This window comes from Choristoneura fumiferana, chromosome 28 (genome assembly GCF_025370935.1).
Source record: "Choristoneura fumiferana chromosome 28, NRCan_CFum_1, whole genome shotgun sequence".
NCBI lineage: Eukaryota > Metazoa > Arthropoda > Insecta > Lepidoptera > Tortricidae > Choristoneura > Choristoneura fumiferana.
The window spans coordinates 5,433,440-5,448,527 of record NC_133499.1 but is presented as its reverse complement, the minus strand read 5'-3'; the positions used below and the strand labels follow the sequence as shown (position 1 = coordinate 5,448,527).

The following is a 15,088-nucleotide window of genomic DNA, read 5'->3' as shown; positions in this document are numbered from 1 at the left end:
ACTCTCTTTGAGAGGCACGTTGTACGGTGATTGTAGTTTTTGCAACTTGATAGTAAAATTCCAGAAACCACGTGGAGACCACTTGCGCATTAAAAAATGTAAGACACGAGAGCAATATAGGATTTTGGGATCACTGTTCACTGTTCAGGTTAATCGCCGCATAAAACACTATCAAAATTATACTTCAACTAGCCAAAGAAACAGAAATATCAAAATTAGATATTGTCTACATCCGCCATCTTCGAATGCTACAAATCGAATCATCGCGCGGCGCATCAATCATCAATATTACTTTGACACAACCCCTGTCCAGTGACATTTCCTCGATAACGCATTTCTCCCTACGGAGGGCTGCAGTAAAAACAGTTTTAGCAGTTATGAAAAGAGTTTGTATTATGTTTTCGTTTAATAATGATGTTTAAAAGGGGTATTTTTAGCGTAATCCCTGTTGATTAATAATACATTAGTTAGGAAAATACCTACATGTACATTTATTAGCTGTATTATGTTTTTATTATAGAAGTTAACACAATTTTAAATAGTTTCGTTGTTTCATTTAAAAAACGTTTGCAAATTTTACCGATAAAATTTCAAATGTTATAAATGAAAAGGGTAAGTTGTAACAGGTTAAACCCACAAATAAAACTTTTACACAGATCAAGGCGCAATATAACGTTATAAACATTCACATATAATAATGTTGATAACTTTGGTAGCTTTTTTTCTACATATCTGCTTTCAACTCGATAGCATGTTCGTCCAATAATGTTCCAGTTTTTGTAACCCCTTTTTAATATTCTTTGTCAAACTGAAAATTGCAACAGTGCATCCTCTATTTGTTCCATCTTTTGTAAGCCCTTCTTCAAAAATATTTTGATTCAAGAAAAAAATCACAGTGCCAAATGACTGGAGAATAGGGGGGGCAGTATTTCATAACGCAAAATCTACACATTGGCTGTTCCATTGGAGATAGAAAGTATTATTTTTCGCAATTCTGGCCGGTTTTTGCATTGAACGTTGAAAAAGTTTTCTTAAAAATAAGTTAAAGTTTTTATTGTTTAGCCTAATTCTGTAAATAGTCGATATATCTATTTTAAAAACAAGAAAATGGTAGATTTTTCTAGAAGTAGTACCTACATGGACCAAAGACAATTAGTTTTTGAATAAAGGATATTTTTTGTATCTTATATTTTCTGTAGAACAAAATGTGATCGATTTTCGTAAATGAAATTAGGATTTTTTCACATGTAGTAGTGTATTTTAGAAGGTAAACAAACTGAAATTTTCAAGTACAACGTACTTCGTTTTGTAGTAGTACAAACTAATTTAAGTAATGTAATTGCATCGATTTTATGTCACTTGTTAAACTGACACGTCTTCCTAATGAATTGATAAAATTATAGACTAATAGTCACCCATTTTTTATTTGTTGATTTATCCCATTTTCCTGGGATGCACTGATTTCTTTATTCTACGTAATCTATGTGTAACGTTGTAGTTTCTAGTAAACTTGAATAATCAGAGATAGTAAGCGGTAAAGCAGTCATTTATTTAAGACGACATAAGAATACAGAGAGCACAATAATATGAACCACAGATAACGTTAGATATCAAATCTAGTTTAACAGTTTAGTCTATACTTTACATCTCCCTTTCTTTAGAGAAAAGATAACATTTTAAATTTAAATTAACATGTAGCCAACACAGAACTACCAATAATAACAATTATACTTAAGACACTGGATTTGTTAATCTTTTAAATACTAATACACATTTACACATACCAAGGAAATTCTGATTACTTCTTATTTACCTCAAGTTACAATTACAATGACACATAATGATTTTTATAACAAATTAAAGTATTAAAGGTCAAGCTTAGTTACTGGTTTTATTATTCTACCGGACCTTGTAGATCTAGGAATCACAGCGGGTAGAGTAGTGTTTGGCTTCGGAGAATGATTTGAAGAGAAGCCTGGTGATGAATGTCTTGAGGCTGAGGGTGACTTCGATTGGACAGGTGATGAGGCTTGGTCTGGTGCCTGTGGTTCAGCTGTTTCATTATATTTTGTATCCGGGACTACAACTGTCATTGGGCGTCATGTCTGCCTGAGTCTTGTGCAGGTGGCTGAAGTTTCTTCTTAAAATTTGACCTTGGTCTGTTTCAATAATTACTGACCTGGGTAGTCCTTCTGGCTTTGTGTTGAGAATATTGCATTAAATGCAGGCATGCTCACATGATGTTGGTACACCTGTCATTTGTTCGATAGGCATTAAGGAAGTTTGACACTTGCCCTTGATATATATCAAACTGTCTGTCACTCTGTCTCTCTCTGTATCCGGTTGCTCCGATGAAGACGTTTATTTTTATATCGGTCTCGTGTAGCCTAATTCTCTTTAATATACTGCATCACTGTAATCCTGAAAAATTCTTGTTGGACAATATAGTCGTGAAAGTGAGTACTGAAGTGCTGTATTTTTATTTCGCGGGAGAGCCAGTAGAAACTTCCCAAGATCCACGTTTCTCTTCCCCACCTCATCTCATCATCTCCAAGACTTTGCTATTACTTTAGCACCTTCCCATTGGCGATGAGCAACTTTATGTCGGACTTTGTCATGGACCTTGTAGTCAGCTGGTGGTGTAGTGTGATTGTTACTGTTATTGACTTGTTTCTCTCTTAGTCGTTTGAGTTCGTCTGTCACTCCATGTATTATTTTCGGCTTCAGGTTCTGATCAGTAGTAGGTATTGGAGATCTTGTAATTCTACTAAAGAGCCGTTGGTTGGATGAACCCAAATAGTCATTTCTTGGTGTTTGTCTAGCTGAAGTTGCCATTGAATCCACAGATGGTGATGGCTGATGGGTTTCTCTTCTCTCATGCATGGAAGCAGCAGCAAGGACCCTAGTGTCGACCTCCCTCATATAATTTGTAATTGATGCCCCCAGGGCTCCCACCGCAACTGTAAAATGCTCCATGCCCTCCTGTGACGCCTTGTGTTGCCTATGCGCCTGATCTAGCATCTGAAGAAGGGAGGATGCAGTAGTAGAGATGTCGGTGACAGCCCGAGAAGCATTAGTGGATGCGGCAGCTTGATAAGAGATAAGTCCAGTATGTGCAGCCCAGTACAGGGAATCAGTAAGACAGCCTACAAATAAAATTAGAAAACACTATAATGAAAGCAAGTTAGATATGTATATTGTATAACAGGTACGTAATATTTATTTACTTGGGCTTATCTTTGCATTATTACATTGATAAACACTATAATATTATTTCTTTATTTAAGTATTTTTTTATAAAAGCGGGCTGCATTATGCCAAAAAACATAGTAAATACATGAAATAAAATACTACATACCACGACAAAGCTAGATGTTTCACTTGGTATATTTAAGGTAGGAACAGAGTCGGATTTCAAACGTCTCCATTTTTTATTGTCATTTGGCACAAATGAGTCTTCCGTAAAATGGCGAGAGCAATGTAAATTGCTCGTCAGCCATGGTTTGAGTGCCTCCTTCACAACAATCGTTTTTACAGGCGCGTGTTTGTCGAAAAGTTCAAGTACAAGTGCGTTAAATTTTCCAACCATGTCATTTACGTCATTAAGTAAAAGTATTTGGTCCCAATCTATAGACTCAAGGTCATTATCGAAGTCACTTAAGTTAATGTCTTTAAGAGGTCGGTAAGTAATGCGTCTCGGCGTCGGTTTCTGTTTTTTTATGTCGAACTCGGCCGTAATGAATGCGTGTCTGCCTAAGTCGGGAATATGCATCACTTCCACATTCACAACGTGAGCGTCAGTGCAAATCAGGTCTATGGTCGTCTCACTGTGTTCAGTAAAATGCGTCGGGTTGCGTACGTGTTGAGTTAAGTTAACTGAAGTTGTGAAATGCATCAGAGAAACAAACTTACTGTCGGTTATGTCCGTAAAATTTATGTTAAAGTCACCAAGTAGAATCAAACGGTCGTAATTAACAAAAGAAGTAATCGACTTCGTAATGGCGTCAAAAAAAGTATCAACGTCAAGCCAAGGAGGACGGTATGCGGTTCCAATTATTAATCGCTTGCAATTTATATTTAATTTTAACCACATTTGTGCACATCATCTGAATCAAGGTCACAACCAACGTTACTAAAGCCAAAATATTCTTTGCCATCCCACTCTACTTGCTTCCTTATAGCCATTTCATCGATTGCTAGGGCACAAAATATAGTTTTGTTGGGATTTTCTTGTGCTCTTAATTGTAATGACTCTAAAGCCTCTGTTGTAAATCCAGGTTTACAGTCTAAAGATTTATACCATGATGATATACTTTTTGGGTGTGGTAATACGTTTTCGAATTGTTCCCTGACGAATGAGTATGCTTTTGGAGATAAGTAATGTAATGTCACTGCAAATTTTTTAATTTCTAAACTATACTCCCTAGTAAGCACATCATCATATTGTTTCTGAAGAAACCTTTTTATAACATTATTTTTATTTATACCATCTAACATGTTGATATATTTGGTTTCGACATTTTCCAGTCTTAATTTGTCTAAAACGACTGTGTAAAGATCCGCATTTTTTTTCTGTAGTCGTGTAACACGTTTAGTTAATGTGTTAATTCTTTGCAGACGGCGTTTTGAAACCTTTTTCAAATTTTCAACTTTTTTCTCTAACATTTCCATTTTTTTTTTGCACTTGCAATATCCATTTCAGCTTCTGTGGATGTGCCAAGTTCAGTACTTGAAAATTTTCTTCTTAAATTAATTGGTATCTTATTCCCCGTGTTGATTTCTGTGAACGGTTCCTGAAACAAGTATAAAAAAGGATATCAAATCTCTATCTGTTAGATTTTTAATTTACCTATTTTATTTTAAGTCCTATCGTTTCGAATACTTTCAACATTCATTTTGCAGATATACTGTTGACATTAATATAGAAAATGTTAACTTACATAGTGTACCTGTGAACAGTATTTAGATAAATAATAAATAAATATCCGGGACAATCCACACACGGTCGTCTAATCCCAAACTAAGTAGCGAAAGCACTTGTTCTATGGGTATTAGACAACTGTACAATTTTTATGATAAACATACTTAGATAAATGTTTTTTTATTATAAACATACATATAGGTACTAAATACCCAGACTCGGAAAATTCATTTTTGACAATACATCACCCGGCGGGAATCTAAATCATGACCCATGGAGCTCAAGAGGCAGGGTCACTACCAACTGAGCCAACGGGCCAGTCAACTTTATATTAAAGTGGTACAAAAGTCACCAGGCATCTAGTTCAAAATAAAATAATGAGCTTACCATTCTATCCTGACACTGGCGACTTGTGGTTGGTTCTGCTAGACTTTGATTTGTTTCAGTTAATGACAAAGTTCCCTGAAAACGTTTCAGTGCATTGAATAAGTATAACCAAGCTTTAATTTATAATCATTTTTTTATAGTCCGTAAGACAGCCTACAAATAAAATTAGAAAACACTATAATGAAAGCAAGTTAGATATGTATATTGTATAACAGGTACGTAATATTTATTTACTTGGGCTTATCTTTGCATTATTACATTGATAAACACTATAATATTATTTCTTTATTTAAGTATTTTTTTATAAAAGCAGGCTGCATTATGCCAAAAAACATAGTAAATACATGAAATAAAATACTACATACCACGACAAAGCTAGATGTTTCACTTGGTATATTTAAGGTAGGAACAGCGTCGGATTTCAAAAGTCTCCATTTTTTATTGTCATTTGGCACAAATGAGTTTTCCGTAAAATGGCGAGAGCAATGTAAATTGCTCGTCAGCCATGGTTTGAGTGCCTCCTTCACAACAATCGTTTTTACAGGCGCGTGTTTGTCGAAAAGTTCAAGTACAAGTGCGTTAAATTTTCCAACCATGTCATTTACGTCATTAAGTAAAAGTATTTGGTCCCAATCTATAGACTCAAGGTCATTATCGAAGTCACTTAAGTTAATGTCTTTAAGAGGTCGGTAAGTAATGCGTCTCGGCGTCGGTTTCTGTTTTTTTATTGCGAACTCGGCCGTAATGAATGCGTGTCTGCCTAAGTCGGGAATATGCATCACTTCCACATTCACAACGTGAGCGTCAGTGCAAATCAGGTCTATGGTCGTCTCACTGTGTTCAGTAAAATCCGTCGGGTTGCGTACGTGTTGAGTTAAGTTAACTGAAGTTGTGAAATGCATCAGAGAAACAAACTTACTGTCGGTTATGTCCGTAAAATTTATGTTAAAGTCACCAAGTAGAATCAAACGGTCGTAATTAACAAAAGAAGTAATCGAGTTCGTAATGGCGTCAAAAAAAGTATCAACGTCAAGCCAAGGAGGACGGTATGCGGTTCCAATTATTAATCGCTTGCAATTTATATTTAATTTTAACCACATTTGTGCACATCATCTGAATCAAGGTCACAACCAACGTTACTAAAGCCAAAATATTCTTTGCCATCCCACTCTACTTGCTTCCTTATATCCATTTCATCGATTGCTAGGGCACAAAATATAGTTTTGTTGGGATTTTCTTGTGCTCTTAATTGTAATGACTCTAAAGCCTCTGTTGTAAATCCAGGTTTACAGTCTAAAGATTTATACCATGATGATATACTTTTTGGGTGTGGTAATACGTTTTCGAATTGTTCCCTGACGAATGAGTATGCTTTTGGAGATAAGTAATGTAATGTCACTGCAAATTTTTTAATTTCTAAACTGTACTCCCTAGTAAGCACATCATCATATTGTTTCTGAAGAAACCTTTTTATAACATTATTTTTATTTATACCATCTAACATGTTGATATATTTGGTTTCGACATTTTCCAGTCTTAATTTGTCTAAAACGACTGTGTAAAGATCCGCATTTTTTTTCTGTAGTCGTGTAACACGTTTAGTTAATGTGTTAATTCTATGCAGACGGCGTTTTGAAACCTTTTTCAAATTTTCAACTTTTTTCTCTAACATTTCCATTTTTTTTTGCACTTGCAATATCCATTTCAGCTTCCTCTGTGGATGTGCCAAGTTCAGTACTTGAAAATTTTCTTCTTAAATTAATTGGTATCTTATTCCCCGTGTTGATTTCTGTGAACGGTTCCTGAAACAAGTATAAAAAAGGATATCAAATCTCTATCTGTTAGATTTTTAATTTACCTATTTTATTTTAAGTCCTATCGTTTCGAATACTTTCAACATTCATTTTGCAGATAGACTGTTGACATTAATATAGAAAATGTTAACTTACATAGTGTACCTGTGAACAGTATTTAGATAAATAATAAATAAATATCCGGGACAATCCACACACGGTCGTCTAATCCCAAACTAAGTAGCGAAAGCACTTGTTCTATGGGTATTAGACAACTGTACAATTTTTATGATAAACATACTTAGATAAATGTTTTTTATTATAAACATACATAAAGGTACTAAATACCCAGACTCGGAAAATTCATTTTTGACAATACATCACCCGGCGGGAATCTAAATCATGACCCATGGAGCTCAAGAGGCAGGGTCACTACCAACTGAGCCAACGGGCCAGTCAACTTTATATTAAAGTGGTACAAAAGTCACCAGGCATCTAGTTCAAAATAAAATAATGAGCTTACCATTCTATCCTGACACTGGCGACTTGTGGTTGGTTCTGCTAGACTTTGATTTGTTTCAGTTAATGACAAGGTTCCCTGAAAACATTTCAGTGCATTGAATAAGTATAACCAAGCTTTAATTTATAATCATTTTTTTTATAGTTTGTAAGACAGCCTACAAATAAAATTAGAAAACACTATAATGAAAGCAAGTTAGATATGTATATTGTATAACAGGTACGTAATATTTATTTACTTGGGCTTATCTTTGCATTATTACATTGATAAACACTATAATATTATTTCTTTATTTAAGTATTTTTTTATAAAAGCAGGCTGCATTATGCCAAAAAACGTAGTAAATACATGAAATAAAATACTACATACCACGACAAAGCTAGATGTTTCACTTGGTATATTTAAGGTAGGAACAGCGTCGGATTTCAAACGTCTCCATTTTTTATTGTCATTTGGCACAAATGAGTCTTCCGTAAAATGGCGAGAGCAATGTAAATTGCTCGTCAGCCATGGTTTGAGTGCCTCCTTCACAACAATCGTTTTTACAGGCGCGTGTTTGTCGAAAAGTTCAAGTACAAGTGCGTTAAATTTTCCAACCATGTCATTTACGTCATTAAGTAAAAGTATTTGGTCCCAATCTATAGACTCAAGGTCATTATCGAAGTCACTTAAGTTAATGTCTTTAAGAGGTCGGTAAGTAATGCGTCTCGGCGTCGGTTTCTGTTTTTATCGATGATATATCGATGACTTAAGGTTCTTGTGTCCGATCACGTAGGCGGCTACCCGCTGAACGTTCACAATCACTGAGTAAGGACAGTGATCATGGCTTTATAGATTTAGATTTAAGTAATTACAATAATGAGACAAATATATCTAATTCGCATGAGGAGAGTGCTGATTGTAATATTGAGGAGCTGGCTGCACCTCAGTACTCGTACTATAGTACTCGAAGTGGTCGCCTTATTAAACCCAGGGATGTCTTAGACTTGTGAAGGAGGTGTTCTATAGCCTGTGGTGTGTGCCAGCCATCTGGCAATTTGCCCTTCATCTCGGTACTTTATACTATCAACATTGTTATCAATCAAGGATTGTTCTGATTAAGTTTTGGTTAAGATTGTTGAGGACTAAGAAATTAAAAGTATTATTTTGGAAATATAATTATTTTATTTCAAGATGATGTATCTTATTAATGTACTAATGTAAACCTGCTTTCAAATAAAAAAAAAAACACATTCAAATCGGTCCACCCGTTTAAGAGCTACGGTGCCACAGACAGACACACAGACGTACAGACACACTGACACACATAGCGGTCAAACTTATAACACCCCTCGTTTTGCGTCGGGGTTTAAAAATAAAATAAAGTCACCTAGATGCGCCGCCGCGCCCATTTTTTTAAATTCGTTAATAGACGCCTAACGCTGTCTATCTCCGCATTTAGTGTTTCTGTTTAGCTAGGGGACGGTGACGAGATGAAAATCTTAGGATTTCATAGTAAGGCTCTCAAAGGAGCTCAATTAAATTGGACAGTGACTGAGCAAGAGTTTTATTCTGTGATATGCTGTTTAGAAAAATTCGAAACGTATTTAAGGGGTTCCAAGGTGATCATTCAGACGGATCATAAAGCTTTAACGTTTGTCAAAACTTGGAAGTTGTACAATGCAAGGGTCACTCGTTGGGTGAACTACTTAGAAAACTTTGATTACGAGGTACGACATATTAAAGGTAAAGATAACGTAGGAGCTGACATATTATCGCGCTACCCACCAGAGACTGACCTTCTACAAGAAGACAAAGTTAGATTACCAGAAATTTTATACACTGAGGGCAAGGCGAATAAGGAATTAATCAAGGCACTTAAGGAAATGCTTAAGCTTCAAAGGGAGGATAAGGAAATCATAATTTTGGATGATATAAGAGCCAATAACATTTGGCCAGATAGGTTAGGCAGAATAGCGGGCAAGTGCATAGTTAAAAACGATGTGCTATACTTTCAACCCGAAAAGACAAAAAGGTTAGTGCTATATCTGCCAGACGTATTAAGAAATGAAATAATTCGACAGGTTCACCTAGAGATGGGGCATCAAGGGGCCTACAAGGTGATCAAATATATATTCGAGATAGATTTTATTGGGTTGGGATTACAAAACAAGTAAAACAAATTATAAGAACGTGTCATGATTGTCAAATTACCAAGAACAACACAGTGAACCATGTGGGGCCTTGCCAACCTATTATTTATTACGCAGGAAATCGGCGAGATTGTGATGGTTGATCTATACGGGCCGTTACCGACTGGGAAATTCGGAATGAATTATATCCTGGTAATACAAGATTCCTTCAGTAAGTTTGTGAAGTTCTATGATCTCAAAAGAGCGACGGCCGTGTCGGTTTTAGGTAAGGTAAAGAAATTCTTTGAGATAATCAAACCAAAGGCAATCCTATCTGATAACGCGAAACAATTTTCAAATAAACTTTGGCAAGGAAAGATGAAGGAATTAGGTATTAAAATACTATACACCAGTGTCAGAAATCCGCGCCCGAACATTGTCGAGAGATGTAACAAGGAGCTAGGAAGACTATTCCGGACTTACTGTAGAAACAATCATACAAGCTGGGTCTCTATATGTATTACCAACCCTAGAAAAATTAAATAACACCTTTCATGAAACCATGAAATGAAATTCACACCCTGCGAAGTGATGTACGGCACACAACCCATCTGTCGTTCGATGGTGAGTTAGGACTAAGCGAGAGAGTATTAGACGTGGGTGCGAGATAGAGTCAAAAACAATTTACGAAAAGCGGGTGCGAATCGTCAATATAAATTCAATCAAAATTTTCGATTAATTCAATTTCAAATAGGGGATTTAGTCAAAGTAAGAAAATTAAATAAATCAAGCGCCACGAAAAAACTGACGAAGAAGTTTGAACCTTTATATGAAGGGCCGTACGTTGTCGCGGCGAATCCTTATCAGAATGTATATATTTTAGTTGACCCTAAAACCAATAAGTAGGGGAAAATTTAATACAATACAACTATCTAAGTATTATATGTAGAGTCGGGTACTAAGGCACCTCTATAGTTATACCTGAAGCTGGTTCGGAGGACAGGGAAGAATTTATATATATAACTCGTTGATTCTGATTGTTCTATGTAGATATTAAATATATAATTAATAAGCATTAGGTTAGGGTTTCATCCAAGAGATATCTAGGCTAGGTCATAGTAGTAGATGTACAGTTTATTACGAGTGAGTGTTATAAGATTGTTAATTCTAATCAAAATGCAAGTAGCAGAATAAAAGCTCTATAATGATACCATAGGTTGGGGGACAGGCAGTAAGATAGTCCGAATCCTAAATGTAGGGGTAATAAGTACTATGTGAAATTACCATAACATATGAAAGAGTCCCAGGAGTTAGGAAATCAAAGTAATGTTTTAATCTACTAATGAACAAATAACCTATTGTTTTGTTTCAAGTGGGAAAATGGGGAGAAAAAAAAACTAAATTGATTTAGATTTTCGTAATTACATTATATAATACTAATGTTTAACTGTGAACAATGACCTTACTTTTTCACACCGCAAGCCACATAAAGGTTGCATGGGCATTTCTCTCCAATTAGAGTATTGAGTACCTACGCTAAAAGAGTAAAACTTAATATAATATACAAGAGTAATGCGAATAACCAAAAGTAATAGTACTAAATGGAAAAATTTAAAGAGAATAGTATTAAATTTAGCTCGTGCTCGGGTAGAGTAATCAAGAGGTGGTTACTTACGATACATTAACCTGTTATGATACAGCGCTGGGCGCGGTTGAAAAGATAGGGAGTTGAAAAGTAATTAAAACTTGCATTAAGTTAAGTTATGATAATTGTTAACTCTATGTAAGAATTACATAGAGTATGAGAATTGAACTAAATAAAGCTAGATTTGCATTGTATAGACTCTGTTGGGTAAGGGAAAGGCCCTTGTATGATTATCAAAACTCCTTGTGGTATAATATTTAGATCCCACAATGGATAATAATGATAAAATGATTAACGTAAAGAACAATAAAACTTCCAGGAGTGGACGATAATCAAAAAAAGGAGTGTTGGAAGGATGGTACTCTGTAAACAAACACGCAGTAAATAAATCGACCACATAGGATCCCACGGTGAAAGGGTTCGATTTATGATTTCTAAGAATGAAATTCTTAAGAGGGGGCAGTAAGATTGAAATAATAAACGGCCAAAAGTAGAGAGTACAACAGGGGTAAATTATTTAGTAGAAACTTACCTGCAACATGGCTCAAAAGTCGTCAGGGCTATAAGCTACCGCGTCGGGCAATGGGTCTGTCTGGCACTCGGCTGAGACTGACCCTGGGGTGGCAGGCGGGTTCAGATCAGGCTAGGGAATGAAAAGATGCGTTAGTACCTAAGGTTAGTATGCATTGGCACACACACATGAGCATATGCTATATTAAATATGTACGTGTATTTATGTCTGATAATTCGTGCGTATCAGTGATTGTTACTTTGTTAATGTATGAGTGTCCTAATACCAAACCGCTTATCTTCATAACACAGTATATCCTAGCATAAAGATGAGGGGAACTTTTCTTGAAGTACTTATTTAACAAACCTTTTCATCTAATGCCTTTGCTTTCATTGTTATGTATAATTCTTGCGACTAGATCTTATTATAGTTAAGATCTCAGATTTGTAAGTGCATGCATGGTTTATTATGCAATAAATTATTATATTATTATTATTGGTAATGTACCTAACTACCTACATATTGGTAAGATCATATGCGGTCTTACGTGTTAGAGCTAACTTTAGTGTACATAGTACAAAAGTTTGAAGATAGTACAGAGGTATGTTAAGCATCAGCTGTTAAGACATTGTTTCGAGTTTAAAGGACAGTGCAGGGCCAAAGGCCATTGTCGAGTAATAACGTTGCGGGGAATTGAGCAAGAGGCGGTGTTAAAAGGAAATAATGAGTAAAGACTTACTGCAACCTCCGCGGGGGCAGCCGAGGGGGGGCCTCGTCGCGAGCGTCGGTCGTGGGGGCTACCGGGGGGGAGGGGTCTCAGCCCCGTGCAGATTAAAAGATTCCAGCTAAAATAAGTCGAAATACAAATTAACAAAATTTCTGAAACTAGAGGCAAGAAGGAAAAGGGAAAATATTAATATTACTTACTGGATCAGAGTCATCCTCATAATCATCAATTACGATGAGGTCCGGGGAGGGAGCGCGGGAATTGTCATCAGACCGTGCTTGCTAAAAGGGAAAGAGGTAAAGGTCATGAAAAAAAAACATGCTGATATGTGATCGGGGCAAATTACACAGCACCATAACTGAATGCGATAGTGAATAAATAACTTACACGAGCTGAGCGGCGGCGGGAACGTCTAAGCACGGCCTGATAATTTCTGACTTTTCTCCGCACGTCCACTAAATCTAGTGCTTCAGCCCCGAGGTTGTTGAGGCGGGTTTGTAGAGTTTCCAGGGCGCGACGTTTTATTGTACGATCCTGGAAAATTATGTTTCGGGGATCGTACAGACAGGGAAACAGGTTTATAAGCTCTTCAAAGGACATAATATTATCGCGTAAAATAAAAAACTTGGCACGAACGAAAATGTGGAGGACGCGCTCGAGTGGTGAAAAATATTTTGAATTTCGAACCAAGAAGCACGCTTAGATGGTGAATATTTTGAATTTCGAACATTACTATGAACTAAGGGCGCGCTTAAGAAAATCCGTAAAGATTCTAAGAGCCCAATAGGCAATGAATTAGGATGTACACTCTATTTTAAGGTGCAGGAATAGGCGCAAACTGGATTTATTATCGTAAGCCTGATTCAAAATGTTTACTTAATTGTAATAAGACTACTAACAATACGTAATAAAAGGCATTAAAGTGGTGGAACTTAGAAATGATAGGTTCTTGTTGGTCTTTACTCAATTAACTGTTGATGAAGGAAACAGCGAAACTTCTCGGATTATAAATTTATTTTGCACCTATTTTTTTTGTTTACAATTTGGCTTTTTTTTTTCAATATTGACATGTTCTAAATCAAAATTATATTTTTTTCACAGACAATAAATTAAAACTAATTTTCTATCTTATTGACTGCCAGTCAGCCAACATCCTCCCCCTCAAAAAGAAGTCGTGAAAATAATTATACAAATCAAAAGAGAACCCCTCCCAACACACAAAAAATTCGGACGACAAGTAGTTTAAAAGTTTATCAAAACAAACAATAGAAAAGCTACAAACACAATACATGTGTGAGTAAGTTTCAGTTACGAGAGTTGCCAAGCGTTCAGATATATCTGACTTCAAGTTGAAAATAAGAACTTTACATATTTTGACTCACCTGGAACTCTTGTGCATTACTTGTCGCCATTTCCAGAGGGTATAACTTCTGGCTGGGTCTTATCCTGTCCCCTGACGCTGTTCTCAGTTTCACGACTCTTGTGTAACCGTCTGCTCCATTCTCTTTAGTTATTGGCATTTTACTATGACCCAATCGAAGTTCGTTGTACCTCAAAGCGTACGCAGCAAACATGTCCAAGTAAGGGCCCATAGTACTGTAGGAATTAGGCTGTATACCGCTGGCAGGTGGTAAAAATGACCACCTGGCAGGTTAGATTAACCTAATTTTGTATAAAGGGATAGGTTTTTTTATATTGTGTTTCTAGAATATAACTTTAAAACAGATTGACAGCGGTATACATGCCGGAGCGCAGATTGCTCCCGATAGCCTAAGCGGCTGGTGCTATGCTATGTAAATGTATTTTTAAGTTCTGAAATAAATCCAAATGATTGAAGAAGTTGTTTATTTTGAAATGAGTGTAAAGTCACGCGCGTTGATCCCCAGTACCTAAGCTCTTACTAAGTTACAGTCCCCACAGTACCATACCAATCGCTTGGGTCTTTTTCGCCAAAATTTTTATATTCAAGACTATTTTCCTTTGTGATTTTTAACCAAGTGTCATTCAGGGCCTTCGTTTCTAATGCATAATCCTTTCCCTTATAGTGTACTTTAAATGCTGTTGCCTTAGTTTTTTAATCATATTTGTCTCTTCAGCTCCTTCTGCTTTTTTTGCTTTTTGCCGGTGGGTGTTATGGAGAGTAAATATAATACTTACGATATGGTTTCCTACTGTGATATTATTCATAATCAGATTTCTCTTAGCAATGTCGTCAGGTTCATCCATCTCCATGCTGTCTTTTGCGCTCGCGTCAAGAACAACTCCTACAATTGCCGAACGCATAGAAACAATTGATGACAAGCAATTGTATTTCAACACAGCATTCAAATCGATTTTCGGTTTTTTCGCGTCTTCCACTATTTGTTGAGTATCTGGGTCCACAATGATATCTTCTGCTTTTCTCTTTTGAGCTGTTGATGTAGACGCTCCTGCCATATTGACTAAATGTTATTTTAAAATAAGGATCTGTTCA

The 15,088-nt window shown here is 36.1% G+C and overlaps 1 protein-coding gene across 3 annotated transcripts; it reads right to left on the bottom strand.

The window, feature by feature from the left end:
* Window positions 1–4,034: 4,034 nt before the first annotated feature.
* LOC141443868 (uncharacterized) lies at window positions 4,035–9,828 on the bottom strand. Of its 3 annotated transcripts, XR_012453084.1 has the most exons (4): window positions 7,860–7,980; window positions 7,625–7,699; window positions 5,674–7,110; window positions 4,035–4,793 (listed from the first exon to the last, which is right to left on the bottom strand). XR_012453084.1 is itself a non-coding variant. In XM_074109231.1 (3 exons), exons 1-3 carry the CDS (start codon window positions 8,219–8,221, stop codon window positions 6,961–6,963), a joined length of 456 nt encoding a protein of 151 aa, XP_073965332.1. In that variant the 5' UTR covers window positions 8,222–9,828; the 3' UTR covers window positions 5,457–6,960. The 3 variants fall into 3 exon arrangements, 1 of the variants encoding a protein (XP_073965332.1); XR_012453083.1 differs by lacking the exon at window positions 4,035–4,793 and having other exon boundaries at window positions 5,457–7,110; window positions 7,860–7,955; XM_074109231.1 differs by lacking the exons at window positions 4,035–4,793; window positions 7,860–7,980 and adding an exon at window positions 7,991–9,828 and having other exon boundaries at window positions 5,457–7,110.
* Between the last annotated feature and the right edge of the window lie 5,260 nt (window positions 9,829–15,088).